We start from the raw sequence: 23,217 nt of genomic DNA on the forward strand, positions 1-23,217 counted from the left end.
GGCACCAGAGCAGGTGTGGGCCCCAAGACCTCCCGTGCCCTCCCAGGGGGGCCCGGGGAGCGGGGAGGGTGGGGGTGGTGAGGAGCTTCTCCCAGGGGCCCGGTGGCCCGGGGGTCCCAGGCCAGCATCCTAGGCAGAGCCAGGGCGCCCAGGCAAAGGGGCAGTAGGACGGCGGCGGTGGCCCCGGAGTGGCAGGCACGGGCGATGGCACAGAAGATGCTCCTGCCCCCACACCTGTAACCCAATCACCTGCCTGTCTGACACCAGCGGCGGCTCGGGAATCGCCCCCTTTGTGTTGGCTCCCACAGGTGTGACGGGGTGGGGGCCGGGGCAAGGCAGAGACAGACAGGCCCCCGGCACAGCTCGGGCGCCAGAGGAGCGGGAACGCAGGAACCACCATGGTGACACATCGTGGTGACAGCTGCCCTAGGGGGCAGAGGGCGGCGCTCTGCCCCGGGGGGTGGGAGGGGCATCTGGGAACACAAGCAGCCCCTGCTTGGAGCTGCGGGCTCCCAAGTGTGTGGGTCCCAGCGCTGCCACTCGCGCCCTGGGTGGGCAAGTCCCGTCCCCTGTCTGGGGCTCCGTTCCTCCTTGTAAGATGTCGGGGCGCAGGAGACAGGCTCGGTGAGTGGGTGCCGGGGGAGGCGGTGCTGGCCGACACGCACACGCAAGGAGCCCGGCCCCGAGGCTGTGCTCCTGGACCCCAGCCACCTCCGGATCTGCGCTCTTCATCCTGCCCGTGGGAGACGAGGCTCAGGTGGGCTGGGCTCGGGGTGGGGACGGGGCTGCCCTTGCTGCTCCAGGTGACTGGGCCCCACCCCACACCGTAATTCCCAGGGCCACAGCCTCTCCTTCTCCTGCTGGGCCTGGGTCCCCATCCCCAGGCCTGGTGGGGGGAACCCCTCAGCTCAGAGCTCCCTGGAGACCTCTGCGTGGCCCCCACCGGCCGCTGGCCCTCTCCGGGCCTGGCTCCTTGTCTGCGATGCAGGAGGGCATGTAGAGGCTCCTGAGTGCTCTGCTGCAGAATCTCCCGGGCCAGAGAGACAAAGGAGAGGCTGACAACCCCATCGCAGCATCGAGAGTTTGTTCAGGGAATGCGTATACGAGGCTCACCCTGCGCAGTGGCGAGGCGCCGTGGGCGCGGGGCAGGCGCTAAGGAGTGATGAGGCGCAGGCCAAGGCGGATGGGGGTGCCGGGACTCGACCTGTCCCGGACGTGGGGGAAGGATGCCTTCCGCGCTCGCCTGGGGAGGGGCAGGGGCCTGTTCCAGCATCGGCCGGCCTGGGGCCTGGCGTGGGGGGCGGGGAGGTGGTCTCGGAGGGCTTTTACGGGAAGCAGTCTCTGTCCGGCCCAGATCGAGCTCTGGGGTCCGGCGGCGGTCGGGCCACTGCACGGGCTCTCCCACACACTGCCGGAGGTGGCAGTGAATCTCAGCCCGGGCGCCGAGCCAGGGCAGCCCCGCCCCAGAGGCCGGCCGGGCCGGGACGTTTCACAACAGCGGGGCAGGGCAGGGCGCCGGCGGAGCGGAGACGGAGACGCCGGGAGGAAGGGCAGCTCGGCAGAGCCTCAGGTACCGTGTCCTCCGGGGGCGGGGGAGACGGCAGCCAGCGAGCGGGGGATCTGGCTGCCGGGCTGGTTCGGGGCTCCCTCGGCTGCCGGCTGCCTGGGCAGGCAGGGCCACTCGGGCCACACACAGACTGGCCGTGTCCTCCCGGAACTCCCCTGCCGGCCCGGGGAGGAAGGGGAAGCAGGGGCAGCGGGCGGTGGGGGGGACACTTCCTTTTGAAGAGACCGGAGCAGGAGCCTGGGAGAAGGAGGGGCTGAGGAGGGGCCCGGGGGTCCCCGAAGCCAAGCCGACAGCCGGCACCCTCCTTTTCTGTCGGAGCTGGCCACCATCCTTCCTCTCACTGGGGCTGGATGGAGGGGGGACCCAGAAAACCCTGGAATTTATTTATAAAAAATTGTGTATTTATTCTTACACGTTGACACTTCAGTCACCTTCCAAGTGCTCTCCCTTCGATACAATACACATATCGAGACATTTTTTCCCCACTGCTCAAAGCAGTGTTTGAACTCATCGACTTTGATGCCTTTTAGCGCTTCTACTGGTTTTTGTTTCATCTCTTCCACATCTGCAAAACGTTTCCCTTGGAGGGCTTTTTTTCACCGGGGAAACAAGAAAAAGTCACTTGGACACATCAGGTGAATAGGGAGGGTGGGGCTTGGGGTTCAGGCTGTTTGGGGTCAGGAACTGCTGAGCACTCAGTGGGGTGCGGGCAGGTGTGCTCGTAAATCAGCCATCCTGAAATGGGCAAAGGCATTGAAAGAGTCTTCAAAAAAATTACATTTCACTGAAGCTGAATGCAGCCTCTCACAACAATGCCAGCTGGCACACTGATCCAGATGGGCTCCTAGAACACTCCCCTAGCAGGGGAGCCTGTACTGCAAGGAGCCCACCCTCCACAAGAGAATTCCGGGGTTTTTTGCATCCTCCCTCGTACAGCCTGGAAGGGAACCCAGGGCCCCGGCTCCGGACCACGTGGCCCCAGGAGGGAGAGCGCCCCGTGCCTGGGTGGGGGCGGGCAGAGGTCAAGCGTCCGCATGGCAGCACACATCTCCTGGGCACGGCCCTGTGCCGGGAGCCGGGGTGGGGGTCTGCAGTGAGCGACTATGGCAGGTCGTGTTCCTGGGAGTGGACACTGCCAGGGCTCCGGGAGGGGGCACCAGCCGACGACCGTGCCTCCCTGCGGGGGAGCTGATCGCCAGGGGGGCTTTTTGTGGGCATCAGGGAGCCTCCGCAGAGCCGCCCCAGAGGGTGGGGCTGGGGCTGGTCCCCGGCAGCCCACGGCACCCATGGAAGGGACAGGGCAGCTGCCCAGAGCCTCGGGGCACCTTGTGGACATCCAGGTCCCGGCCACACGGGAGAGACCCGACTGGAGACACTAGGGGCATGGACCTCCCACGCAGGCTGGGGACCTCCATCTCTGGCAGCAGAAGGGGGTCCCCGGGGCCCTCGAGCCACCACATTTCCCTCTGTCACCTTCCCCAGCTCCTGCCCCCACCTGGGCTGATGTCCTTGCCCCCCCGGCACTCACGCTGGTCTCAGGTCTCCGCAGGCTCCCACCCCGGGGTCTCCCTCCCCCTCCCTGGGCGGTGGTCTCCCAGCAGCAGCCTCAGGGGCTCCAGGTGCTGACCCCACTTCACGGGTGGGGAAGGTGAGCCACAGAGAGGCCAGGGCACCCTCCCAGGTGCTCCTCACTGATGAGTGGGGTTGCTGGGGTTCGAGCCCGGGGCCACGGCACTGGGAGGGTGCTCTTAGAACGAGCTTGGTTGAAGCTCCCGCCCAGCCTCCAGTGGGGGGTTGGAGCGTGGGGGTGGGGTGGAATTCCTCTGGACCCCCTCGATTCTGGGTTTCCGGTTGTCGGGGTGGAGAAGCCGGGTGGCCTCGGGCAGGCCCCCTGCTCTCTGTCCCCTCCAGTGGGGGCAATCACGGCACCCTGTCCAGGCCGTCCTGGTGGTGAAGTGGGTCCCACGGGCGCAGGTGACCGGAGCCGACTTTCTTAGGAACTTGGGCAGCCCAGACGTGCCCGGGGTGGGGAGGAAGGAGCTCGGGACCCCAGCCCCATCTGATGCAGGAACCCCCTCATTTGTGGGTCCTTTGTGAGGTCACGGGCCCTGGGTGCCCCCAGATCCCGGAGGAGGGGTGGGCATGGCTCCTCTGCTCGCCTGGGTTGTGCCCAGCTCTCTGGGCCCGGGGGGCAGCCCTGTGGGGGGACTTCCATCCAGAGTGACCGACCAGCAGGGGCAAAGGCTGGGTGAGTTTGCCTCAGTGTTGCCAGGAGAGACCCCCACCCCGCGCCTTGCTCAGAGGCAGGCGCGCCGTGCCTTACATTCTTGCGGGTTTGACGAGGACTCTGACGAAAGTGCAAACAGCCCGGGGAGGCAGGAGATGGGGCGGGATGGGTGTGCCGGGCTCTCAGGGCCTACCAGAAGCCTGCAGGTGAGAGCTGGACCAGGGGGGCGGGGCGGGGGCGGGAGACCACAGAGCGCTGAGTGACGAGGGGGCCTAGCCCACGTCTCCTGGACACCGCATGCACGCACAAACGCCAGCGCTCCGCGTGGTGTTGCGTCCTTCAGTCCTCAGGACGACAGCGAGCACTCTGTCACCACCGGTTACAGACGAGGAAACAGAGGCAGCGAGCGGGTGAGCGGCTCGCCCAAGGTCAGGCCGGCACGAGGCAGGGCCGGGGTGAGCCCAGAGGGTGATGGGGTTCTTGCGCCTGGCCAGGGCTCCCCCCACCTAGCAGAGGGGCCGAGCCTGGGGCCGAGAGGGACTCTGCGAATGTCCCCCTTCTGCCACACCGCACCCTCTCCACGGAGCATGCTGTCCGCGGCAACCGCCCAGCATTCCCCAACCAGGGCAGGAGGCCTGCGGGGCCAGGCCATCCCATGGGCTGCAGCAGACTCAGCTCTCAGGGCCATAGAACCTTCCAGAAAGCCGAGGGCCACGGGGACAGTAGACGCTTAACAAGCGCTGGGAGCTGCGGACACACTGAGGCCCAGCCCTGGGCTTGGGACTGTGCTCATTCTTGACGAGCACCGAGCCAGCTGGGGGTGCTGCCACTGTTCCCCCAGAGGATGAGGAGGCAGGGGTACTCAGACCCCCACAATGAGCCAAGCAGGCCATGCGGATCTGCACCCCAGTCGGGGGGGGGGGGGGGTGGGGGGGGGGGTGTCGCGGGAGGTGGGTGGGATAAAACTAGGTACTTATTGTGCGGTGGCCCAGCGTGGTGGGGAGCAGAGCCCAGGGGCCCCTGTGAGAGAGTGTGTGAGGGAGTAACCAGGGCGGGCTGCCTGCAGGAGGCATCAGGCAAGCGGAGACCAGAAAGGCGGGAAGTCAGAAAGGGCAGCAGGAGAGGGTCCCCACGGGTCCTCGGCAGCAGATGAAGGAGTGAATGTGTCAGAATGCTCCTTTGTCGAGTTTCCAGTAAATAGATGGGGGGCCAGGGGAATGTGGGGGCCCCCACCTCCCCTGCCCCCCCTGCTGCTGACAGCGAGGAGGCGGGGCTGCCCCTTACCCCCATCCCCACTGTTCCCTGCTCTTCCCTCCCAGGCTGGGGTGGGCGGCAGGACAGCTGGGAGGCTGGAGCTCTTTCCCTCCAGCTGGGGAGCAGGGGAGCAGGGAGAGGGGGCACCGCCCTCTGTCACCCAGCCCTCTGGGCCACCGCCAGCCCGCCCGGCCTCCCTGGGCAGTGCTGCCAGGCTGGGGGCAGGGAGACAGAGGCTTTGGTGTCTGGAACGTCCCAAGTGGGAACTGTGGTGGGGGGTGGGGACTGTCCCTCTCCTTATCCAACTCCCCCTGATTATTCCAGGCCTGGTGGGTGCGCACAGCCCCGTGTCCAGGTGGAGCACCAGACAAGGGTGCAGCCGCAACCTGGGGCTAGTTTCTGTTTGGTTCCTGGCTGCCTGCCCACCGTTAGGGGCTATGGAGTAGCTGTCCCCAGACCCACACCAGTGCTCAGGGTCCAGAGCTCTCCACCTGCTGGCCAAGGGGGCGGGAGGCCTGTATTGTGTGTGTGTGTGTGTGTGTGTGTGTGTGTGTGTAGACGGGGCGGGGCCTGGCCCCCTGGGACTACACGTGAGCCCCAGGGAGGGTGTGTGTGAGCCCACACCGTGCAGGCAGGGCTGCAGCGGGTGCCCGAGAAGGTGGGGAGCCCTGGCCCACGCTCCCCCTTCCCGCCCCACCCCCCGCAGGATGGACCCCTTCGAGGATACGCTGCGGCGGCTGCGGGAATCCTTCCGCGCGGGGCGGACACGGCCGGCGGAGTTCCGGGTGACCCAGCTCAAGGGCCTGGGCCGCTTCCTGCAGGAGAACAAGCAGCTGCTGCAGGAGGCACTGGCGCGGGACCTGCGCAAGGTGGGGGCGGCGGCAGCGGTCGGCGGGCGGCGTGGGGAGGCTGGGACAGGGACATGGAGACAGCTGCATCCTCCATGAAGTGGGACTGAAAACCCACCCCCCTCCACCCCTTCCCTGTGCCGTAACCCACTCTACCACATTCATCCATTTCTTCATCTGCTCAACTACTTACTGAGCACCTACTATGTGCCACGTCCCGTTCCGGGATTTGGGGATGCAACAGACAATAGAACAAAATCCCTGTGTGCAGCCAGCTGGCCTTGACAGAGCTCGACAGTGAATCAATAATCACGTGGTGCGTGGACGGTGGAAGGGGGCGCGAGGGGGCCATCTCACTTCCCCTGCCGTCTCACGCTGGGGGCAGGGCAGGCTTCCCTAGAAGAAGGCCTCTGAGCAGAGGCGTTAAGGAGGAAGAGAAGGAGCCACGTGGACCCTGGGGGAAGCGGCAGCGGGGCGTGCACGGGCGAAGGCCCTGGGGCAGGAGGAGCTTGGTGTGCCGTGCTTGAGGGACAGCAAGGAGCCTGCTCGGCTGCAGAGGGAGGGGCAGGGCTGCACGAAAGATGAGCCTCACACACGGGTGGGCGGGCTTCCGCCGCCCCCAACCCCAGCGGCGGCCATGGCGGGCCCCCAAGACGCACACTTTCTCGAACATACGTAGGTGGCTCCGCCTCCCCAGCTCACAGGGCCCGCCTTCTCAGCGCCCCCTGGGGCTCCCCTGGGCACGTTACAGAGGCCGCAGTTCCCAGACCCACCCGGTGCGTCCCACCGGCCCCTCACTGCCCGGCACCCCAGGGCCAGTGGCTCTCTGTCAGCTGGCCAGGCGCTAGCTGCTTGGATCCTTACCACCTGCGAGGAGCCCCCAGTGCGAGCCGGTGGCTGGCGGCCCCCCAGGGGACGGCAGTGTCCCCTTGGCTTATGCTGAGCTTGTCTGAGCCCTGAACCTCGAGTATGTCCCCAGCAGGGCCTGGGGCCTCCCGAGGTCCCACACGAGACCCTGCGTTGACCTCTGGGCTCCACCCCTTGCTGCTTGCTGCTTGCTGCTTACACCCTCGAGGGTCAGCCAGCCCACACGCTGCCCTCCCCACGCACACACACTTTTCCAGTGGGCCAGCAGGCTCCGCGGGGGTCATGATAGAGACGCTGGCACCGGCAGGGACCCACCCTACTCACGGCAGCCAGCCAGGTGCCTGCCCCATCCCTGCGGTAGTCACAGATTCGTTGCCTGGTCGAGTCCAGAGTCACCAGTGGGGTGGGTCCCCGTTCCACAGGGACGGCAGGGGCTGGCCACAAAGCCTTGTCCTGAGGACATGGCCTCCTGGTCACCCCTGCTCCTTTTCTCCCTGTCCCCAGACCTTCTCTTTACCTCTCCTGCAGCCAGGTGACACCAGGGCACCCTCATTGGCCTCTTCTGGAACCATCTGCTGCCCCATTTATGAGAGCAGGGCTCCTGGCCAAGTTCTCCACAACTGCCCGCAACCCAGAGGGTGTGCTTGGCCTCCCTGTGGGGAGTGTCCCGCTCACTGGGCCCGCCCACCTGCTGGCCCAGCTGCCCTTCCCCCGGACACCTGCTCCAACCGCCTATCTGGTCCCTCTCCTCCCTTGGGCTCGGGTTTCCTCCCCGGCTCCTCCCGGCTCCTCCTGGCTCCAGCAGCCGGGCCCCACAAAGGGCGCAGCAGCCCAGAAAAGACACCCGGGTTCCTCCCCCCAGCTTGCGAGCTCTGTCCCCGACCTTCCTGGTACGTGGCACCTGCCCGCCCTGATCTGCATGAACCCTCCCCTTGAAACCCAGCAGGGCTTCCGGGTGGGGCGGCCACACAGTCACCCCTGCAGGAGGCGCAAACCAGCCTGCTCTCCCCACATCGCAGAGGTCGGCAGGGCCCAGACTGTCCCTTCAACCGGCCCAAACCTCGCTCAGACCATAGGTGACCTGCCGGGTCCAGTGGTCAGGCTCCATAGCTCAGGGGGCAGAGGCGTGGGCTGTGCACACTGGGGTGGGGAAGCACGCTTCATCCGGGCTTTGCTTCCCTGCAGCGAGAGGGGTGAGGCTTCTCCCTCCCCCCTCAAGGTCCCAGCTGTGGCCCTGGCCTTGCACTGGCTTGCTCAGTGGCCCCGAGAAGAGCATCCCCGTCTCTGGGCTCAGGTTCACCCTCAAAACCATCCCAGCACCCCCGGGACCGTCGCCCTGCCCTCTAGCAGGGGAGAGCTCGTGATGGCCAAGCCTCAGGCTTCAGGACAGCTGGGCCGTGGGGTCCCTGACCGTGGGCCTCACGCTGCCTGAGGCTCACTGACTGGGTCTCTCCTCCCTGCTGGGGTGGGACAGGCACACGGAGACAGAGATGGGGACAGCGTCCCGGGGACAGCCGCCTCCTCCCTCCTGCCCTGGAAGCCTGACAGTGACGCCCGGCCCCCGGGCTGTGGGAACTGATGGCACTTACCCCAGGGGGCCTGTCCCCAGGGTCCCTGGCAGACTGGTACCCACAGAGCAGGCCACAGTGGGGCACACGGACAATCCTGTTAAACCGCAAGTTCGCTCCTGTCCCTGCTCGGTTTGACGCCCTCAGCCCGGCCGCTTGGCCCCATCCCCTCGCCCACTCCGCTCCCGGCTAGGCGGGGGCACGGCGAGCCAGCGCCCACCTCAGGGCCTTTGCACGTGCCCTGCCCTCTGCCTGGAACATTCTGCTACCGGACGTTCCCGGGCTCCCCTTCTTCGCTGCTCAGCTGCAGCCTCGTCCCCGAGGCCGGTGCTGGCCCTCGTGCGGAAAATGGAGCAAACACACATACACACACGCACTCGAACACACACCACTCACTCAAGCACTTGCACACGTGCTCGCTTGCTGGAGCTCATGCACACACACACACACACACACGCCACACGCTCCAGCAGTCTTCCCACTGCGCCATCTCATCCCCGTGTGGTAGACAGTGTCCCCGAGACCATGTTGACTGTCCCCCTGCAACAGCGGCTGCACGGGACACCAGGCTGTCTGTCTGTCTCAGCCACTGCTGCACCCTGGCTCGAGACGGCACCTGCGCACTGCACGCGCTCACGGGACGTGGAGAGGTTGGGTGGATGGGAAAGTCAGAGCAGGCCTTGTCTGGAGGAGGCTGGGCCCTGTCGGGGCCTCCGGCCACCCGCCGACCCTGGTCCTGGGGCCCCGCCCCGCCCCGCCCCTGCAGGGGGTCTTTGAGTCGGAGGTGTCCGAGTTCAGCATCAGCCAGGGGGAGATTAACTTGGCGCTCAGGAACCTGAAGGCCTGGATGAAGGACGAGAAAGCAGCCAAGAACCTGGTGAGCCGGCCTGGGGTGGGGTGAGGCAGGTGGGCTTCAGGGTCGGGGTTTCCCCACTGGGCCTCCTCTGGGGTGGCGGGTGGTGCCGAGGGGCCGGGGTCTCAGCCCCCGGGCACTTGCCATGCTGCACCCCCTTCCCGCACAGGCCACGCAGCTGGACTCTGCCTTCATCCGCAAGGAGCCCTACGGCCTGGTGCTCATCATCGCCCCCTGGAACTACCCCCTGAACCTGATCCTGGTGCCCCTGGTGGGCGCCCTCGCCGCAGGTGAGAGCGAACCCCCACCTCCCACCTGTCCTCGCCTGTGTGCTCACGAGGAGCGGACAGGGCCCCGGGGGAGCCGGCTGCTGGCCTCAGGTGGCCGAGAAAGTCTGGCTCACATCTGGCTCACATCCCCAGGCTGCGTGACCTTGGGGCGACCTCATGTCACCTCTCTGAGCCAGAGTCTTCTCCTGAGGGGGGAGTGAGGCCAACACCCGCCCTGCAGGTGTGAGAATGGAGACCGGGAGTGGCTGCCCGCTCCCAGCTCTCGCCCCGCCCCGCCCCGCTCGCCCTGCAGGGAACTGCGTGGTGCTGAAACCCTCCGAGATCAGCCAGAGCACTGGCAAGGTCCTGGTGGAGGTGCTGCCCCGGTACCTGGACCAGGTGAGCAGAGGCAGGCGGGCCCCCGGGGCTGGGTGGGCCCGCGTGCTAACCTCACTCCTGCCTCCTGTGGGTGGCGTGGCTGCGGCCATGATGCTGCCCTGCTCAGCCTTAGTTTCCCTCCTAGCAAAACAGACGGGTGGGGACCACAGCCGGGCCCAAGGAGCCTGCCTCCTGGGGTCCCTCTCCGCGTCTTCTGGTGGGCCCTGCCCCCCAGCCATGGCCTCGGCCCTCCCACCAACCCTGCCAGACCCTAACCCCTGCGCCCCACTTCACTGCTACTATCCAGGCCACCCAGAGCCGTGGCAGCCCGGGGCAGGCCAGGCGGGGTGGGGGAGCCGTCCGGGGCAGGCAGGCCTCCCTCGGGACTCCCCGGGCCGGGGTCCCTGGCAGAGCCTCCACCTGTCCCTCTGGCAGAGCTGCTTTGCCGTGGTGCTGGGCGGGCCTGAGGAGGCCGGGCAGCTGCTGGAGCACAAGTTCGACTACATCTTCTTCACGGGTGAGGGCGGCCCCAGCGCGTGGGGGTGGGCGGCGTGCAGGGTGGGGGGCGCCCCAAGTCCTCACAGACAAGGAGAGGTCTCCAGAGACGGGAGGAGCCAGGACCACGGGGAGGGGGCAGGCGGAGGAGTGACCGAGCTTTCGGGTCCCGGGCAGAGGGAGCCAGGGAGAAAGGCCGGGGTCACCCGCACAGACGCCGGGCCAGGCGAGGGCAGGGGTCTCCAGGTTCAGGGTAGGGGGGCTTCAGGTCAGGGGAGGCTGAGTAGAGCAGCAAACTGTGAAATGCAGAAGATCCGCCCAGATGGGAGGTGGGGACGAGTGGGGGGTGGGGGCAGTGGAGGGGCGGGGGCAGGGCTGCCAGGGGAGGCCAGAGAGGAGAGACCCAAATGTCCGAGCCTACAGCTGGGCTCCGGCCTCAGCCTCAGGGGACAGGGGTCGCTGAAGGTTCCAGAGAAGCGTGGACAGGTGGCGAGAGGCGCAGGGCAGCGTGTGAGTCACCTGCAGGGGCGAGCGGGGGATCCGAGGCAGGAGGGGGCGAGGGGGCCTGCAAAAGGCTCTGCTGGCGCAGCAGCGACCGGGAAGGGAGGGCCCGCTGAGGCCGGGCCCCCCGACTCAGCCTCCTGTCCGGGAGACGAGGGGCAGGAAGTGAACCCCACTCAAGGGGCCCCCGCCCCAGGCCGAGGCCACCCCACCTGGTCCACGTGAATGAACGTCACTCTGGTTCGCCCCGCATCCCCAGGGAGCCCCCGGGTGGGCAAGATCGTCATGGCCGCGGCCGCCAAGCACCTGACGCCCGTCACGCTGGAGCTGGGGGGCAAGAACCCCTGCTACGTGGACGACGACTGCGACCCCCAGACCGTGGCCAACCGTGTGGCCTTCTTCCGCTACTTCAACGCCGGCCAGACCTGTGTGGCCCCCGACTACGTGCTCTGCAGCCCCGAAATGCAAGAGCGGCTGGTGCCCGCCCTGCAGGGCGCCATCACCCGCTTCTACGGCGAGGACCCCCGGGGCTCCCCGGACCTGGGCCGCATCATCAGCGACAAGCATTTCCAGCGGCTCCAGGGCCTGCTGGGCTGTGGCCGTGTGGCCGTCGGGGGCCAGAGTGACGGGAGTGACCGCTACATCGGTGAGCCCCCCTCTCCCGGCCCCGGGACCCCCCGGGCTGAGGCCCTTCTGCGCTGGGGGCCACAGCTGGGCCCCGATGGGCCCTGAGGTTCCCACGGCCACTCTGCTGGAGCCCGGCTGGGCCCACGGCTCTGGTGCCACGACTCCCCGGCACTAATGCAGCAGGTCACCGTGGCCCGAGCCTGTGACCCCATGACTCTAAGGCCCGGCTTCTCTGGGCCGGGCCCCCCGGCGTCCCAGGACGCCCGAGTGCTCAGATTCCCGGCTTCCCTCCCGCCGTCCGCTGCTCCACAGCCGTGACCCGGGTCCCGTGGGCCCACAGTTCCCACCCCGAGCACCCGCCAGGCTGTGGTTACAAAGCAGCTCCCAGCCTCTGGGCCACACGTCTCGCTGGTGCCGCTGCCGCTCCAACAGGCTGGGACCTGGGACCTTGGGCTCCGGGGGTCTGAGGTCCCGTCACCCCGAGACTGTAAGACCAAGGCTGGGGGGCCTCTGGGCCCTGGTTCCTGGTCCCTCCTCGGGGGCCGTGGGGAGACTCCTCCCTAGAACCTCCCCGAGCCTGGAGCCCCGGGTCCCTGGGCCCTGCCCGGGAGGCCCTGCGCCAGCGGCCGAGCCGTGCCCTGTGCCCGCAGCCCCCACGGTGCTGGTGGACGTGCAGGAGACGGAGCCGGTGATGCAGGAGGAGATCTTCGGGCCCATCCTGCCCATCGTGAACGTGAGGAGCCTGGACGAGGCCATCGACTTCATCAACCGCCGGGAGAAGCCCCTGGCCCTGTACGCCTTCTCCAACAGCCGCCAGGTGGGGGCTCGGGCAGGCGGGAGCAGAGGCTGGGCAGGGGTGGGGGCAGGTGCCGGCCGTGAGCCGAGGGACTGACTGGAGGGATGGAGGGTCCTGGCCCCTCTGGGCTGTCCCAGGAGACCCTGGGTGGTGGCCATCTTGGCTCTGCTGTCCCTCCTGGGAGCAGCCACCACCCTCCCCTGCTGTCCTGGCCGCCCTGGCCTGGGTGCTCCTCGGGCAGGTCCCAGGACCCTCTCCAGTGTCTCGTGTCCCCCCATCTGCCCGGCCTCCATCTCAGCCCATTGGCTGCAGTGTCCCCTTCCAGCGTCTGGCTCACGGAAGGCACACACACGGGATGCGACAGGGAGGGTGGGGGACCGGGACACACAGGCCAGGCACAGGCCCTGGGCCCCACCCCTGGGCCCTCGCCTCCAGCCCCTGGGGGCAGCCTGGAGCCTCAGGGGCGGGTGCCCCCAGTTCAGGACTCACCTCCTTGCCTCACCCAGCCCTCGTGAGCTCCCTCCCAGACCAGACAGTATTTTTGGAAATCAAGTTTTTATTTTGGGAGGACGAGATTTACAGAAGTATCAGAGACAGCTCAGGGGCCACAGACCCCACTCCCAGTTCCCCCGGTCAAGGGCCCTCCCACCGGTCAGAGCCAGGCAGCGGACAGTGGCACACCACTGGCGACCGTGCTCTGGACTCGGTTCGGACTTCGCCAGTTCTCCCTGCTCTGGGGCCCGGCCAGGGGCCTGCTGCAGCCTGTAGCCGTCGGGGCTCCTCCGGGCCATGACTGGCTGGGGAGCTACTGTGCTGAGACCTGCCCGTCCTGTTTTCCGTCCCTTCCTTCCCTCCCTGGGTCTCCAAGACGCCTTGGGCTCGTGCCATATTTCCTGTGCCCAGCCCTTCCTCTGGGCGCCCTGGTTTACCGGGATTATGTTCACTTTAGAAAGCGCGACACAGGGTTTCTGGAACGGGAGTCACCTGGCATAATGGCTGTTCTGACTGCCCAGCCCTGGTCCCTGGAGAGAGTGACACCTAAGACACGTCTCAGCCCAGGAGACTCGCCCTTAGGTCCCTGGGAGCGCCGGTGCTCCCCTCTCCATCCGCTGTGGCTGTGACTGCTGGTCGAAAGTGACCTCTGAGCGCACAGCTGGGGGTGCCACTCCGCCCACCACCAGATAAGCCTTGACCCTGGGGCCATCTGAGGGTCACGCGTTGTAACTAAATATAATGACCACTTAATGTCAGTTCATCCTTTTCCCTCTCATTCTTCAAGTAAACCTATGGATAGAAAAGGTTTTCACAAAGTCAAGCAAAGGCCAAGTTCATGTTTCTAAAGATTTTATTTATTTTTAGAGAGGGAAGGGAGGGAGAGAGAGAGAAACGTCAATGTGTGGTTGCTGGGGGCCATGGCCTGCAACCCAGGCATGTGCCCTGACTGGGAATCGAACCTGCAACACTTCGATTCACAGCCTGCGCTCAATCCACTGAGCTACGCCAGCCAGGGCCCAAGGTCATGTTTCTAAAACACCCATCTGACCAGGCGATCGCAGCCGACCTCCCTGTGCCGCACGTCACACAGCCCCGCCCCCACCCCCCTTCCCTGTCCCTCAGCCACCCCACCTGCCCTGCACTCTGCCTGGGGGCCCCTCCCCTCTCTGCCCGAATGACCCCTGACCCCTTCAGACTCAGCAGGGGCATCACACCCCTCTCCTGGGACACTCTCCACGTCCCCAGGCAAACTGCCTCTCCACCTCTGCTCCGGGCCTGTGGGTCCCCAGCACCCCGCACACGAGGGCCGGTGCTCAGGAATGCGTCCTGACCTGGGAGTCTGGTGGCAGGCCGTTCTGCGACAGCGCCCTCTACCTGTCCCAGCACCCCCTGCAGCTCACGTGGTGGGCCAGCCCCTCCCTGGGGCCAGCAGGCTGGCCTCCTGCCGCCCAGCCACTCAGCCGCTTGCTGCTTCTCCCCAGGTGGTCCAGCAGGTGCTGCAGCGGACCAGCAGCGGGGGCTTCTGCGGGAACGACGGCTTCATGCACCTGACCCTCGCCAGCCTGCCGTTCGGAGGAGTGGGTAGGTGTCGGCAGAGCCCGCGTCCTTCCCTACCCATGTGACTGATGGCACCGCAGCCCCTCCATTCTGCCCCCCCCCCCCACGGAGTCTGGACAGAATCTTCCAGACCTGCCTCTGCGTTGACATTTGGGGGTGGGGTCTGTCTGGGACGGAGTCTGACTGTCCTCCTCCTGGTGAAAACCCCCCGGGCTCCCATGAGGGCGGGATCAGGCTGGACCCCGACTCGCAGCTCCTGCAGGCCAGCCTGTCTTGACCCGGCCTCCTCTCCCCGCACCCCCGCCCACTGCCCCAGCCACACTGAGCTCTGCCCGGGCCCTAACAAGCCACGGGTCAAACACCTTCAAGTGCTGGGTCCGAGTTTTATCTGAGCCTGGGTCCCTGCTGCCCACACCCGCCCTCTTCATCTGGTCAAACCCGCGTCCCTCGGGGCTTACTCCAGGAAGCCCTCCCTGACTACCCCCAACTCCACCAGGCTGGGTGCCCCCGCCCAGACTCCTCAGTGCAGAAGCTGCCTCGTCCTTGACCACCTCCCTACTTAGACGCTGAGGATTCACAACACAGCACTTACTGTGTCCAGGGGTCCGGACACTCACCCAGCCCCCCACAGCTCCAGGAGGGAGGCACCGTTCTCACCCTACGGCACGGAGGACACCATGGCAAAGTCGCCTGCCCGAGGTGACACAGCTAGCTCAGAGCTGAGGTTCTAGCCTGTGCGGTCCCTCCGGAATCCACATTCTTGACCACTGTCTACCTGTCTTGCCTTAACACCTCCCACGGCAGCTGGTGTCCCCGACGTTTATGGAGCTGCTGCCAGGCCCAGGGCTAAGCCCTCCTTCGGGTCTCTTGGGGTGAGCCAGCCCCCTTTGCAGACCGGGGCAGTGAGGCTCGAAGGGATGAAGTGGCCCATCCAGGTTGCACTGTGTGGCCGGCAGCCCCCACGTCCGCCTGACGCTGCCGCCGAGGGCCTGACCGCCACGTTCTCTGCCACTGCGCAGGTGCCAGCGGCATGGGCAGCTACCACGGCAAGTTCTCCTTCGACACCTTCTCCCACCACCGCGCCTGCCTGCTGCGCCGCCCTGGGCTGGAGAAGATTTACTCCATCCGCTACCCGCCCTACTCGCTGCGCAACCTGAGGGTGCTGCTGATGGCCATGGAGACCCGCAGCTGCACCCTGCTCTGAGCCCGCCTCGGGCACCGGGCACCAAGGGCCCCTCCCGGCTCATGTCCCAGTCCTACCCTGTCACCTGTGGCTGGTGGAGATGCGACCCAGGGCCCGGGGCACAAGGAGGAAGGGCCTGCCAAGGCCACAACCCAGCCCAGCGCTTACCCTTCTCCCTTCTCCTTCTCAGGGCGTCCCTCTCCAGCCCTCTGCTGCCCCCTAACTAGGAGGGGCTAAGGTGAGGGAGTGTGCGAAACCTCCAGGAGCCACCTGTCCCGGTCAGACGGGGCACCCCTGAGCCCCACCCCCTTCCTGTGGAAAGGGCAGCAGAAGGGGCGCTGACGTCTGGCCCAGGCCACATCGTGGACCTGCTGTGACCCAGGCTGTCCCTGTCCTGAGCTGCTCCCCGTCTCCACAGTGGAGATGACTAACGCCTGTGTCTCTGAGATGGCTGCGAGATTAAATTCAGGAGCTTAATAAACGCGAGTCGCCGCCCCGAGCTCCAGACACCCTGTCTCCTCATTTGAGCGGGGTGAAGCTGCTTCCCTCCTCTCCCCGCCCCTCTCCCCGCGGGTCAGGCCCAGATGCCTGCAGCAGGACCTCCTTCCCTCCAGCTCAGGCTCCTTGGGAGCTCTGGACACACTCCTGTCCCCCAGGTGGCCAGCCCCGGGCGCTTCACCCACACGGGACTCGTCCTATTCCCTGTCCCGCTCACCCTCTGGGGCGCTGACGCCATGGAACGGTCCCCCAAACACTCAGCCACAAAGCCCCACTCACCAGCCTCCTGCTCAGCGCCCTAGTGTTACCTCTCAGTAATCCCGATGATCCCATGGCACCACACAACTCCCCTGACCCGCACACTGACCCCTCCGTTCCGGGCCATCCGTAACTCACTCTCTCCCCCAGGCTCCGCACTGCTCTTCCCACAGCTCCCTGGGCTGTGCCAGCCCCTGGCCTGAAACCCTGCAGAGGCCCCCCGCCGCCCCCACATGAGGACCCGTAACGGTCCTCGGGAAGTTCTGCCACGGCCCTGTGCCCACGCGCTCGGCTTGTCCTCGCCCTCGTCCTCTTCTAAATGCATGGGACGTGTGCTTTTCGGGAGCGTCTCTGCCATTCTTGCCCTGCTCAACTCCTACCGGCATTCTGCCTCAACATCACCCCCTCCAAAGCCTTCCCTGACCACCTCCCACGCCAGCGCCCCCCGCCCCGCGCGCGCGCACACACACACACACACACACACACACGTGCAGGAGGCTGAGGGGACTTCTCTGCGTCTGCAGCCTCCGGTGTCCCTCTGCCACACGGTTCACTGCGAGGACCACCGACTTGGTGGCTGGCGAGGGCCGGGGCTCCCCAGTTACAAAGACCCAGGTGCGGCTCCGGAAGCAGCGCTTCGCAGCTCTGCGGCTTAGGCAAAGATAACTAAGCGAGGCTGCGTCGCGGCTTCCCCACCGGTAAAGCGAGAATAATCTGTCCTCCACGCAGGGCTGCTGTAAGGATTAAATAAAGCCGCCTGGCTGAAGGATTAGCGGATTAGCGTGGAGTAGGCACGGCTCCGGCACTGTTAAGCAGTGCACTTAACTGCCCGGGGAAACACTCAACAGGGCTGGCACACAGGCCGCGCGGAGGCCGACCCGGAACCACTCCCCAAGCCACGCCCCGGGCGTCCCGCCTCCGCCTCTGGGAGCCCTCGTTTACAGGCCGCTCCAATCCAACGTGGTGGCGCTCTACACAGCTTCAAGGGCCTGCTCGTCCCTAACCAATCGGAGATGCAGAAAGATGTCTCTGCATTTCCCCCCCTTCTTCCGTTGTGCCACTGGCCAATCAGTTTACACCATGAAGAGTCAACGCGGACAAAGCGCAGCCACCCGGCCCAATCGCAGCGTCCCAAGCGGTAGGCTCCGCCCCTTGGCGGACAGGCCGCTCCGCAGGGGGAAGGAGCAGCAACCGTTCAAGGTGGGTGTTCTGGGCTCGGCTGCTGAGGCCGGGCCTGGGCAGCGCGGCTTCGGGGGCGAGTGTGGTGTCCCTGTTGGTCCTGCTGGCTCTGCGCCCGCGCCTCATCTCTGCGCGCTCAGGACCCGTGCTCCCGTGTCCTTGAGCGTGCCGCGGACGGACGGGGACGCGGCATCCTCCAGGCGCCTGCGCTGCCTGAGTCCTTGAGGTCAGAGGTCACGGGGAAGGTCGTGGAAGGAGCTGCTTTGGGCTCCTGGCACTGAAGTCAGTGGTCAAAAGAAATAGACTCTTTAGAGGTCACAGTTCACGGGGGGGGCACTCTTGAGCTTCGGGTAAATGCGCGGCTCCGGGCTAACCCCTTGACATGTAGGAACGCCCTTCCCTACTCATGACCCCCCCCATATTCCTTATATGAGAAAACAGGCCAGGTGACCTCACCTGTCCAATGTAAATAAGCAGCCTGAGAGACACTTCCAGAAGGGCCTCGATGCTGGGGAAAGGAATTTGATCTTGAGGGTTATTTAAGCTCTAGAAGCTTTCCAGCAGGGGAGAGGCCTGGGTTCAAGTTCTGGTCCCAGCCTCCTGGTGTGTGACTTTGGACAAGTCCCCTAATATAAACAGGATGCAGCTTCTCTCCTGTGCCTCTCTCGTGGGGTGCTCGTCAGGACAGAATGACAGAGCGTGTGGCCCCTAGCACAGTGCCTGGTGCAGTGTGCCTGCGGTTGATACTGGTGGCCGCTGGCAGTGTGGTTTGGGTCCGATTTGGAAGGACGAACAGGAAGGAAAGGTGGGGGGCAGGAGCACTGGTGGGGGAGGGAGGGGGCGTGGATCTTAAAGATTTCCTAAAGGGGAGCTAGATAGAACTCGGGGCCTACCTCAAGCTGAGTCGAGTTGGAGGGCTGGGAGGTGCCACCCCGGGGGACAGGAAGGCCATTCTTGCCTCCGACAGGAATGGGGTTAAGTAGGAGACAAGATGACACAGTGGCCCTGGAGTTGAGGCTCGGGGCTCCCTCAGAGCCAGAGTCCCTCGGGGGCCAGGCCTGGGACCCAACACACCTCCCTCCCTTCTCATGCCCACAGATGCGCTGCCTGCCCACGCCGGCGCTGCTTCGGGCTCTGGCCCAGGTGGTACGAGCAGGTAGGACCAAGGGAGCCTTCCCTGGGTGCGGGGACCCCGTGTCCCGGCCCGAGGTGGCAGCTGCACAGCATAACCTCTTCCCTTGCAGGGCATCCCGGTGCCCGGAGCCTCCACAGCAGCGCAGTGGCAGCCACCTACAGTGAGTCCCTGGGTGCCTGGAGCCTCAGGCTCTGCTGGTCACGGGCCTGCCAGGGGCCAGGGTCTTCCCCTCTCTGAGCCTCAGTTTCCACTCTGTACAATGAGGATGACGATCAAGATGGACTTGATTCATGGAGGGGAACAGAGTCCGCCGTTGTTGGGGTGGGGCCCTCCGTGGGTACACCGTGCACTCGCAGAGCTCCCTCGTGTGGGGTGGGGAGCCCTGGGTGCCCGGGCCCTTTCCCGGGGTCCCACACGCAAGCCCCTTCCCATACCCCTCAACCCTGGGCTAAGACAGCCACACAGGCACAGGGAGACGTCGGCAAGGACTGCCCAGGGCCAGAGGCCCCGTTTGGGAAGGTCTGGGGAATGAACAACCCCTGGGTTAGGCGCCCAGTCATTGCACCTGCCCAAAGGGTGGGGCCTCATCTCCCTGAGCTGCATTCCTGCGGGGGAGGTGAGACTGTGAGACCCCCCCCTCCCCCCACTGCAGCTTTCCTGCCTGCCTCCCCTGCAGAGTATGTGAACTTTCAAGAGCCCGCGATGGACATGAAGTCAGTGACTGACCGGGCGGCTCAAACCCTGATGTGGACTGAGCTCATTCGAGGTGGGCCTTTTGGGGAGGGCCAGATGGACCGGGGGTGGGGGGTGGTGGTTCGCACTGATGGTCGAGGGTGAGGGCCCCACCCACCATGCCCACGCTGCCCACAGGACTGGGCATGACCCTGAGCTACCTGTTCCGGGAGCCAGCCACCATAAACTACCCATTTGAGAAGGGCCCGCTGAGCCCACGCTTCCGCGGGGAGCACGCGCTGCGCCGTTACCCGTCCGGGGAGGAGCGCTGCATCGCCTGCAAGCTGTGTGAGGCCGTCTGCCCTGCCCAGGTGAGCCCCCGCCACTGGGAGAGGGAGGCTGCAGCCTGCCGCCGTGGGGAAAGCGGGCAGCTTTGGGCCCGTGCTCTGGCCCCGCGCTGGGTGTGCGTCCCCAGGAAACTCCCGTTCCCTCTCTGAGCCACTTCCCCCCGTGGCTGGGAGCAGCTCACAGCCGGTGAGTGAGTCAGCGCGGTCAGCTGCGAACTCTGAGCAGACCACGTGACAGCAGTGGGTCCTGCCCCCGGGGGTCTGCTCGGGGATGTGTCTCGCAGGCCTGAGAGCCACAGGGTGGCACCTGAGGGTCTCCTTTTGTGGCCACACGCAGCAGCAGTTCCAGGAGCTCTGTCCGTGTGCCTGTGGGGGGGCCAGACCCCAGCACACGCACCACAGCCGAGACCCTCCCTGTCCCCAGTCACTGCTCCCGTGAACCCCTAAGTTGGCTTCTGTCGGAGGCTCCCTCACGGACCCCCCAAGGTCGGGGCCGGTCAGTGTGGAAACACAGACACAGCCACAGTGGGCAGACCCCGGGCATGCCCAGCAGGGGCCCAAGCAGGCAGTGAACCCCTGTCCCCCCGCCCATGGCTGCTCCAGGGCCACGTCTTGGTGACTCAGGATGGCACCTTTCTGAGTCCCAGCTCACCTCCGGGACCGCTCCCAGGCTCCCCAGGCTGCAGGCCTCTGACCTGGAGCGCAGAGGGCCACCCCCGGCAGGGATGACAGTGACGGTTCCCAGGCGGCAAGGGCCATCTGGGGACCAGGCTCATGGCTCATTTGCCACCACTCTGGGAAGCGGAGATTGTCACCCCCATTTTTATAAACGAGGAAACTGAAGCAGGAAGAGGTGAGCCTCCCCCCACCCCCCGCCGAGGCCCTGCTGTTAGCAAGAGGCGCGTGAGGGCCTTGGCCACCATGCTCTGAAGGTCCTCCCGCTGCGGGGGGCCACGGGGCGCCCATTCCCCAGCTGGCCCAAGGCTGCACCCTTGAACTTGGAGCTGAGGACCGGCCTTCGGGCCTGCACTCTGGCCCTCACTCACTGCGTGGCTTCGGGAAGCCCCTCGGCCTTCTGAGCCCGTGCTCTCATCTGTCAAATGGGGAAAACAAGGCGTAAGGGGGAGGGTAACCGAACACCTCCTCCGGCCGGGCCCCCTCAGGGCTCCAGGCGCTGCCACGACAAGCAGGTGGCGGCCCGTGGGACTTGGGACTTGTGTTCTGGAGGTGACAAGTGGACGAGGAAAACGTCACCTAGGGGACAGGCTAAGGAGAGGCCGGTGAGAGAGACGTGACGGGTGGCCTGTTGGGAGGAGAGTCGGAGAGGACGGAGCTGGCTGGGCTGAAGGGCCTCTGCTCTGCGTGGCCCCGGGGCTGAGCCCCCGGAGGGCGTGGGCGTGGGCAGACTTGGGGTGGGGGTAAGCCGGGAGGGCTGACCCTGCACCCCGCGCCACCCGCCAGGCCATCACCATCGAGGCCGAGCCGAGGGCGGACGGCAGCCGCCGGACCACCCGCTACGACATCGACATGACCAAGTGCATCTACTGCGGCTTCTGCCAGGAGGCCTGCCCCGTGGACGCCATTGTGGAGGTGAGCGCGCCCCGGGCCGCGGGGGTGGGGTGGGGCGGAGGCTCCCGGGAGGCGCCTGACGTGGCCGCGCCTGCACCCCCCGCCCGCAGGGCCCCAACTTTGAGTTCTCCACGGAGACGCACGAGGAGCTGCTGTACAATAAGGAGAAGCTGCTGAACAACGGGGACAAGTGGGAGGCCGAGATCGCCGCCAACATCCAGGCGGACTACCTGTACCGGTGACGCCCAGCCGGCCCGCAGCCCAATAAAGCGGCTCTGACCTCCCCCCCTGCATGGTCTCTGTCGTGGATCTGCTGTCCGAGCCGCGGCCAGACTGTGGCCTGTGCATTCCTCTGGGTCCCTCAGTGGGCTTGGGGCCTGGCTGTGGGTCACACATCTTCCCGGACATTTCCCCCGGGGCTCAGTGGGCCGCCCGACAGCTGCAGTCTGGTGCTCCCCCAATCCTGGGTGCCCACAGGCCGGGCCCTGGGCCTGCCCTTTCCTGAGAGCCCCCCACAACTGAGACTGTGGGCACATAAATAGCCTCCCAAGGCAGAAGCCCCTCAGTGGCAGGAACTCAGCGGCCGGGTCGTCCTTGGAGTCTGGGGGAAGCCCGCTCCAAGGACAGCAGTCACGAGATGGTGACACAGGCCCTGCTGCCCCTGAGCTGGCCCGGCCCAGCCTCCCGCCACATCCCCTTTTCTCCCCGAGTTCCCCAGACCAGGCTGCTGGCTTGGCTCCACACGACTTCCTGCTTTGGGATTGCAGCCACGTCACGTGGCTCCTTCTGGGACCCCACGCAAGCCCAGCGCAGAGCAGGAGCCCAGACCAGCCCCCCCAGGGTCCGAGCCAGGCACCGGCAGGGTTTCGGCGCATTCCCTGCAGCCGGGGACTGGCTCAGAGAGGCAGAGTGACTTGCTTGGGGTCGCTGAGCCGGCCACCCGTGAAGACGCTAACTCTGGTCTGAGAGCACTTGGTCCCCGTTCCCCGACATCCCCAGACAAAACACTCGGGACCAGCAAGTGCGGGAGGTGCTCCAGGTGCCCCCTCTGCCCGGGGACGCGCTGCACGTGGGCACCGTCGAGGCTCCGGCAAGACCCGCAGCTGAGACCCAGGCTTCCCCCCGCTTGCTCCCTGGCAGCCCTCTCCCAGGCCACTGCCGACACCTGGGCTGGGCTGGACCCACCACTGGCCAAGGTCGGAGGGTGTCCATACTCCCGGGCTCAGCAGGGGCTCCCGGAGCAGGGAAGTGTCCTGCAGCCCCAGGGCGGGGACCCCGTGAAACCGGGAAGTGGTGCAGGGCAGGCTCGGAAATCCCAGATTGCTCCTCACCGCTTTGCCCAGACGGCCCGCCCTGGAGAGCTGGCCTGGGGCCCCGATGAGTCGACGCGAGAAGAATTAAATGCGTCAGACTCTCCAGCCCCCGACTTTCCCCTGACAGAGTCCTGTCTTCCGTGTTGGGACTGCGGCTCCCTGCCCCCTGCACCGAGCCGTGTGGACCTGCGACCCCTCTCCCCCACACTGGTGCTCCTCCGGTTGTGTTGACGGTCCCCTTGGGAAACAGCCCTGTGTCCTTCCGGAACGTGTCCCCCGTGTTTCCTGGATGCCGACCTCCGCTGTGGCTCAGTTTCCAGCCCCTATTCTGGGGTTCCGTCTGCTCACCTCCCCCACCCCTCAGAGGCCATGGCAGTGCGGGGTTCGAGGGGCACCAGAGCCGAGGGGCCCTGGTCCCTCCGGTCCCCAGCAGGGACGGTCCCGGTTTGTCTGAAGTGCAGGCAGCTGGATGGCTGTGAGCCCCAGTTCAGGGGTGCTGGGACACGATGCACCCCCTGGAGCTAAGTCAGAGCAAGGACACCAGGAGTGACAGCCAGGGGAGTGACAGTGAAGTGCACAGCATTGCCCAGCAGCCGCGGGTGGTTGGAGGGCCAGAGAGAAACAACAGGACCACGACCTGCCCCTCCGTGTCCTGCTGCCGTCGAGGGAAGAGGCAGGAGAGGGGCAGCCACCCACCCAAGGGTACATACAGAGTGTGGGCCCTGCGGGGCCCTGTCCTGGGTGGTCAGAGGAAGGAAGGT

The 23,217-nt window shown here is 66.2% G+C and overlaps 2 protein-coding genes across 7 annotated transcripts; both read left to right on the forward strand.

Moving 5' to 3' along the window:
- Window positions 1-475: 475 nt before the first annotated feature.
- ALDH3B1 (aldehyde dehydrogenase 3 family member B1) lies at window positions 476-15,985 on the forward strand. Of its 4 annotated transcripts, none has more exons than XM_036029783.1 (10): window positions 476-624; window positions 5,755-5,917; window positions 9,098-9,208; window positions 9,354-9,474; window positions 9,767-9,852; window positions 10,267-10,348; window positions 11,087-11,473; window positions 12,105-12,271; window positions 14,227-14,326; window positions 15,322-15,985. In XM_036029783.1, the coding sequence occupies exons 1-10, from the start codon at window positions 599-601 to the stop codon at window positions 15,504-15,506; spliced, it is 1,428 nt and encodes a 475-aa protein (XP_035885676.1). In that variant the 5' UTR covers window positions 476-598; the 3' UTR covers window positions 15,507-15,985. The 4 variants fall into 4 exon arrangements, with proteins under 4 accessions (XP_035885676.1, XP_028371942.1, XP_035885675.1 ...); XM_028516141.2 differs by lacking the exon at window positions 476-624 and adding an exon at window positions 1,387-1,570; XM_036029782.1 differs by lacking the exon at window positions 476-624 and adding an exon at window positions 4,075-4,204.
- Window positions 15,986-17,325: 1,340 nt separating this feature from the next.
- Window positions 17,326-21,428, forward strand: NDUFS8 (NADH:ubiquinone oxidoreductase core subunit S8). 3 transcript variants are annotated; one of them, XM_028516012.2, is made up of 7 exons: window positions 17,326-17,441; window positions 18,519-18,576; window positions 18,665-18,715; window positions 19,232-19,321; window positions 19,426-19,598; window positions 21,036-21,164; window positions 21,254-21,428. In XM_028516012.2, exons 2-7 carry the CDS (start codon window positions 18,519-18,521, stop codon window positions 21,383-21,385), a joined length of 633 nt encoding a protein of 210 aa, XP_028371813.1. In that variant the 5' UTR covers window positions 17,326-17,441; the 3' UTR covers window positions 21,386-21,428. The 3 variants fall into 3 exon arrangements, with proteins under 3 accessions (XP_028371813.1, XP_028371812.1, XP_035885678.1); XM_028516011.2 differs by having other exon boundaries at window positions 17,439-17,646; XM_036029785.1 differs by lacking the exon at window positions 17,326-17,441 and adding an exon at window positions 17,448-17,747.
- The last annotated feature ends 1,789 nt before the right edge of the window (window positions 21,429-23,217 follow it).

Source organism: Phyllostomus discolor, chromosome 6 (assembly GCF_004126475.2).
Source record: "Phyllostomus discolor isolate MPI-MPIP mPhyDis1 chromosome 6, mPhyDis1.pri.v3, whole genome shotgun sequence".
NCBI lineage: Eukaryota > Metazoa > Chordata > Mammalia > Chiroptera > Phyllostomidae > Phyllostomus > Phyllostomus discolor.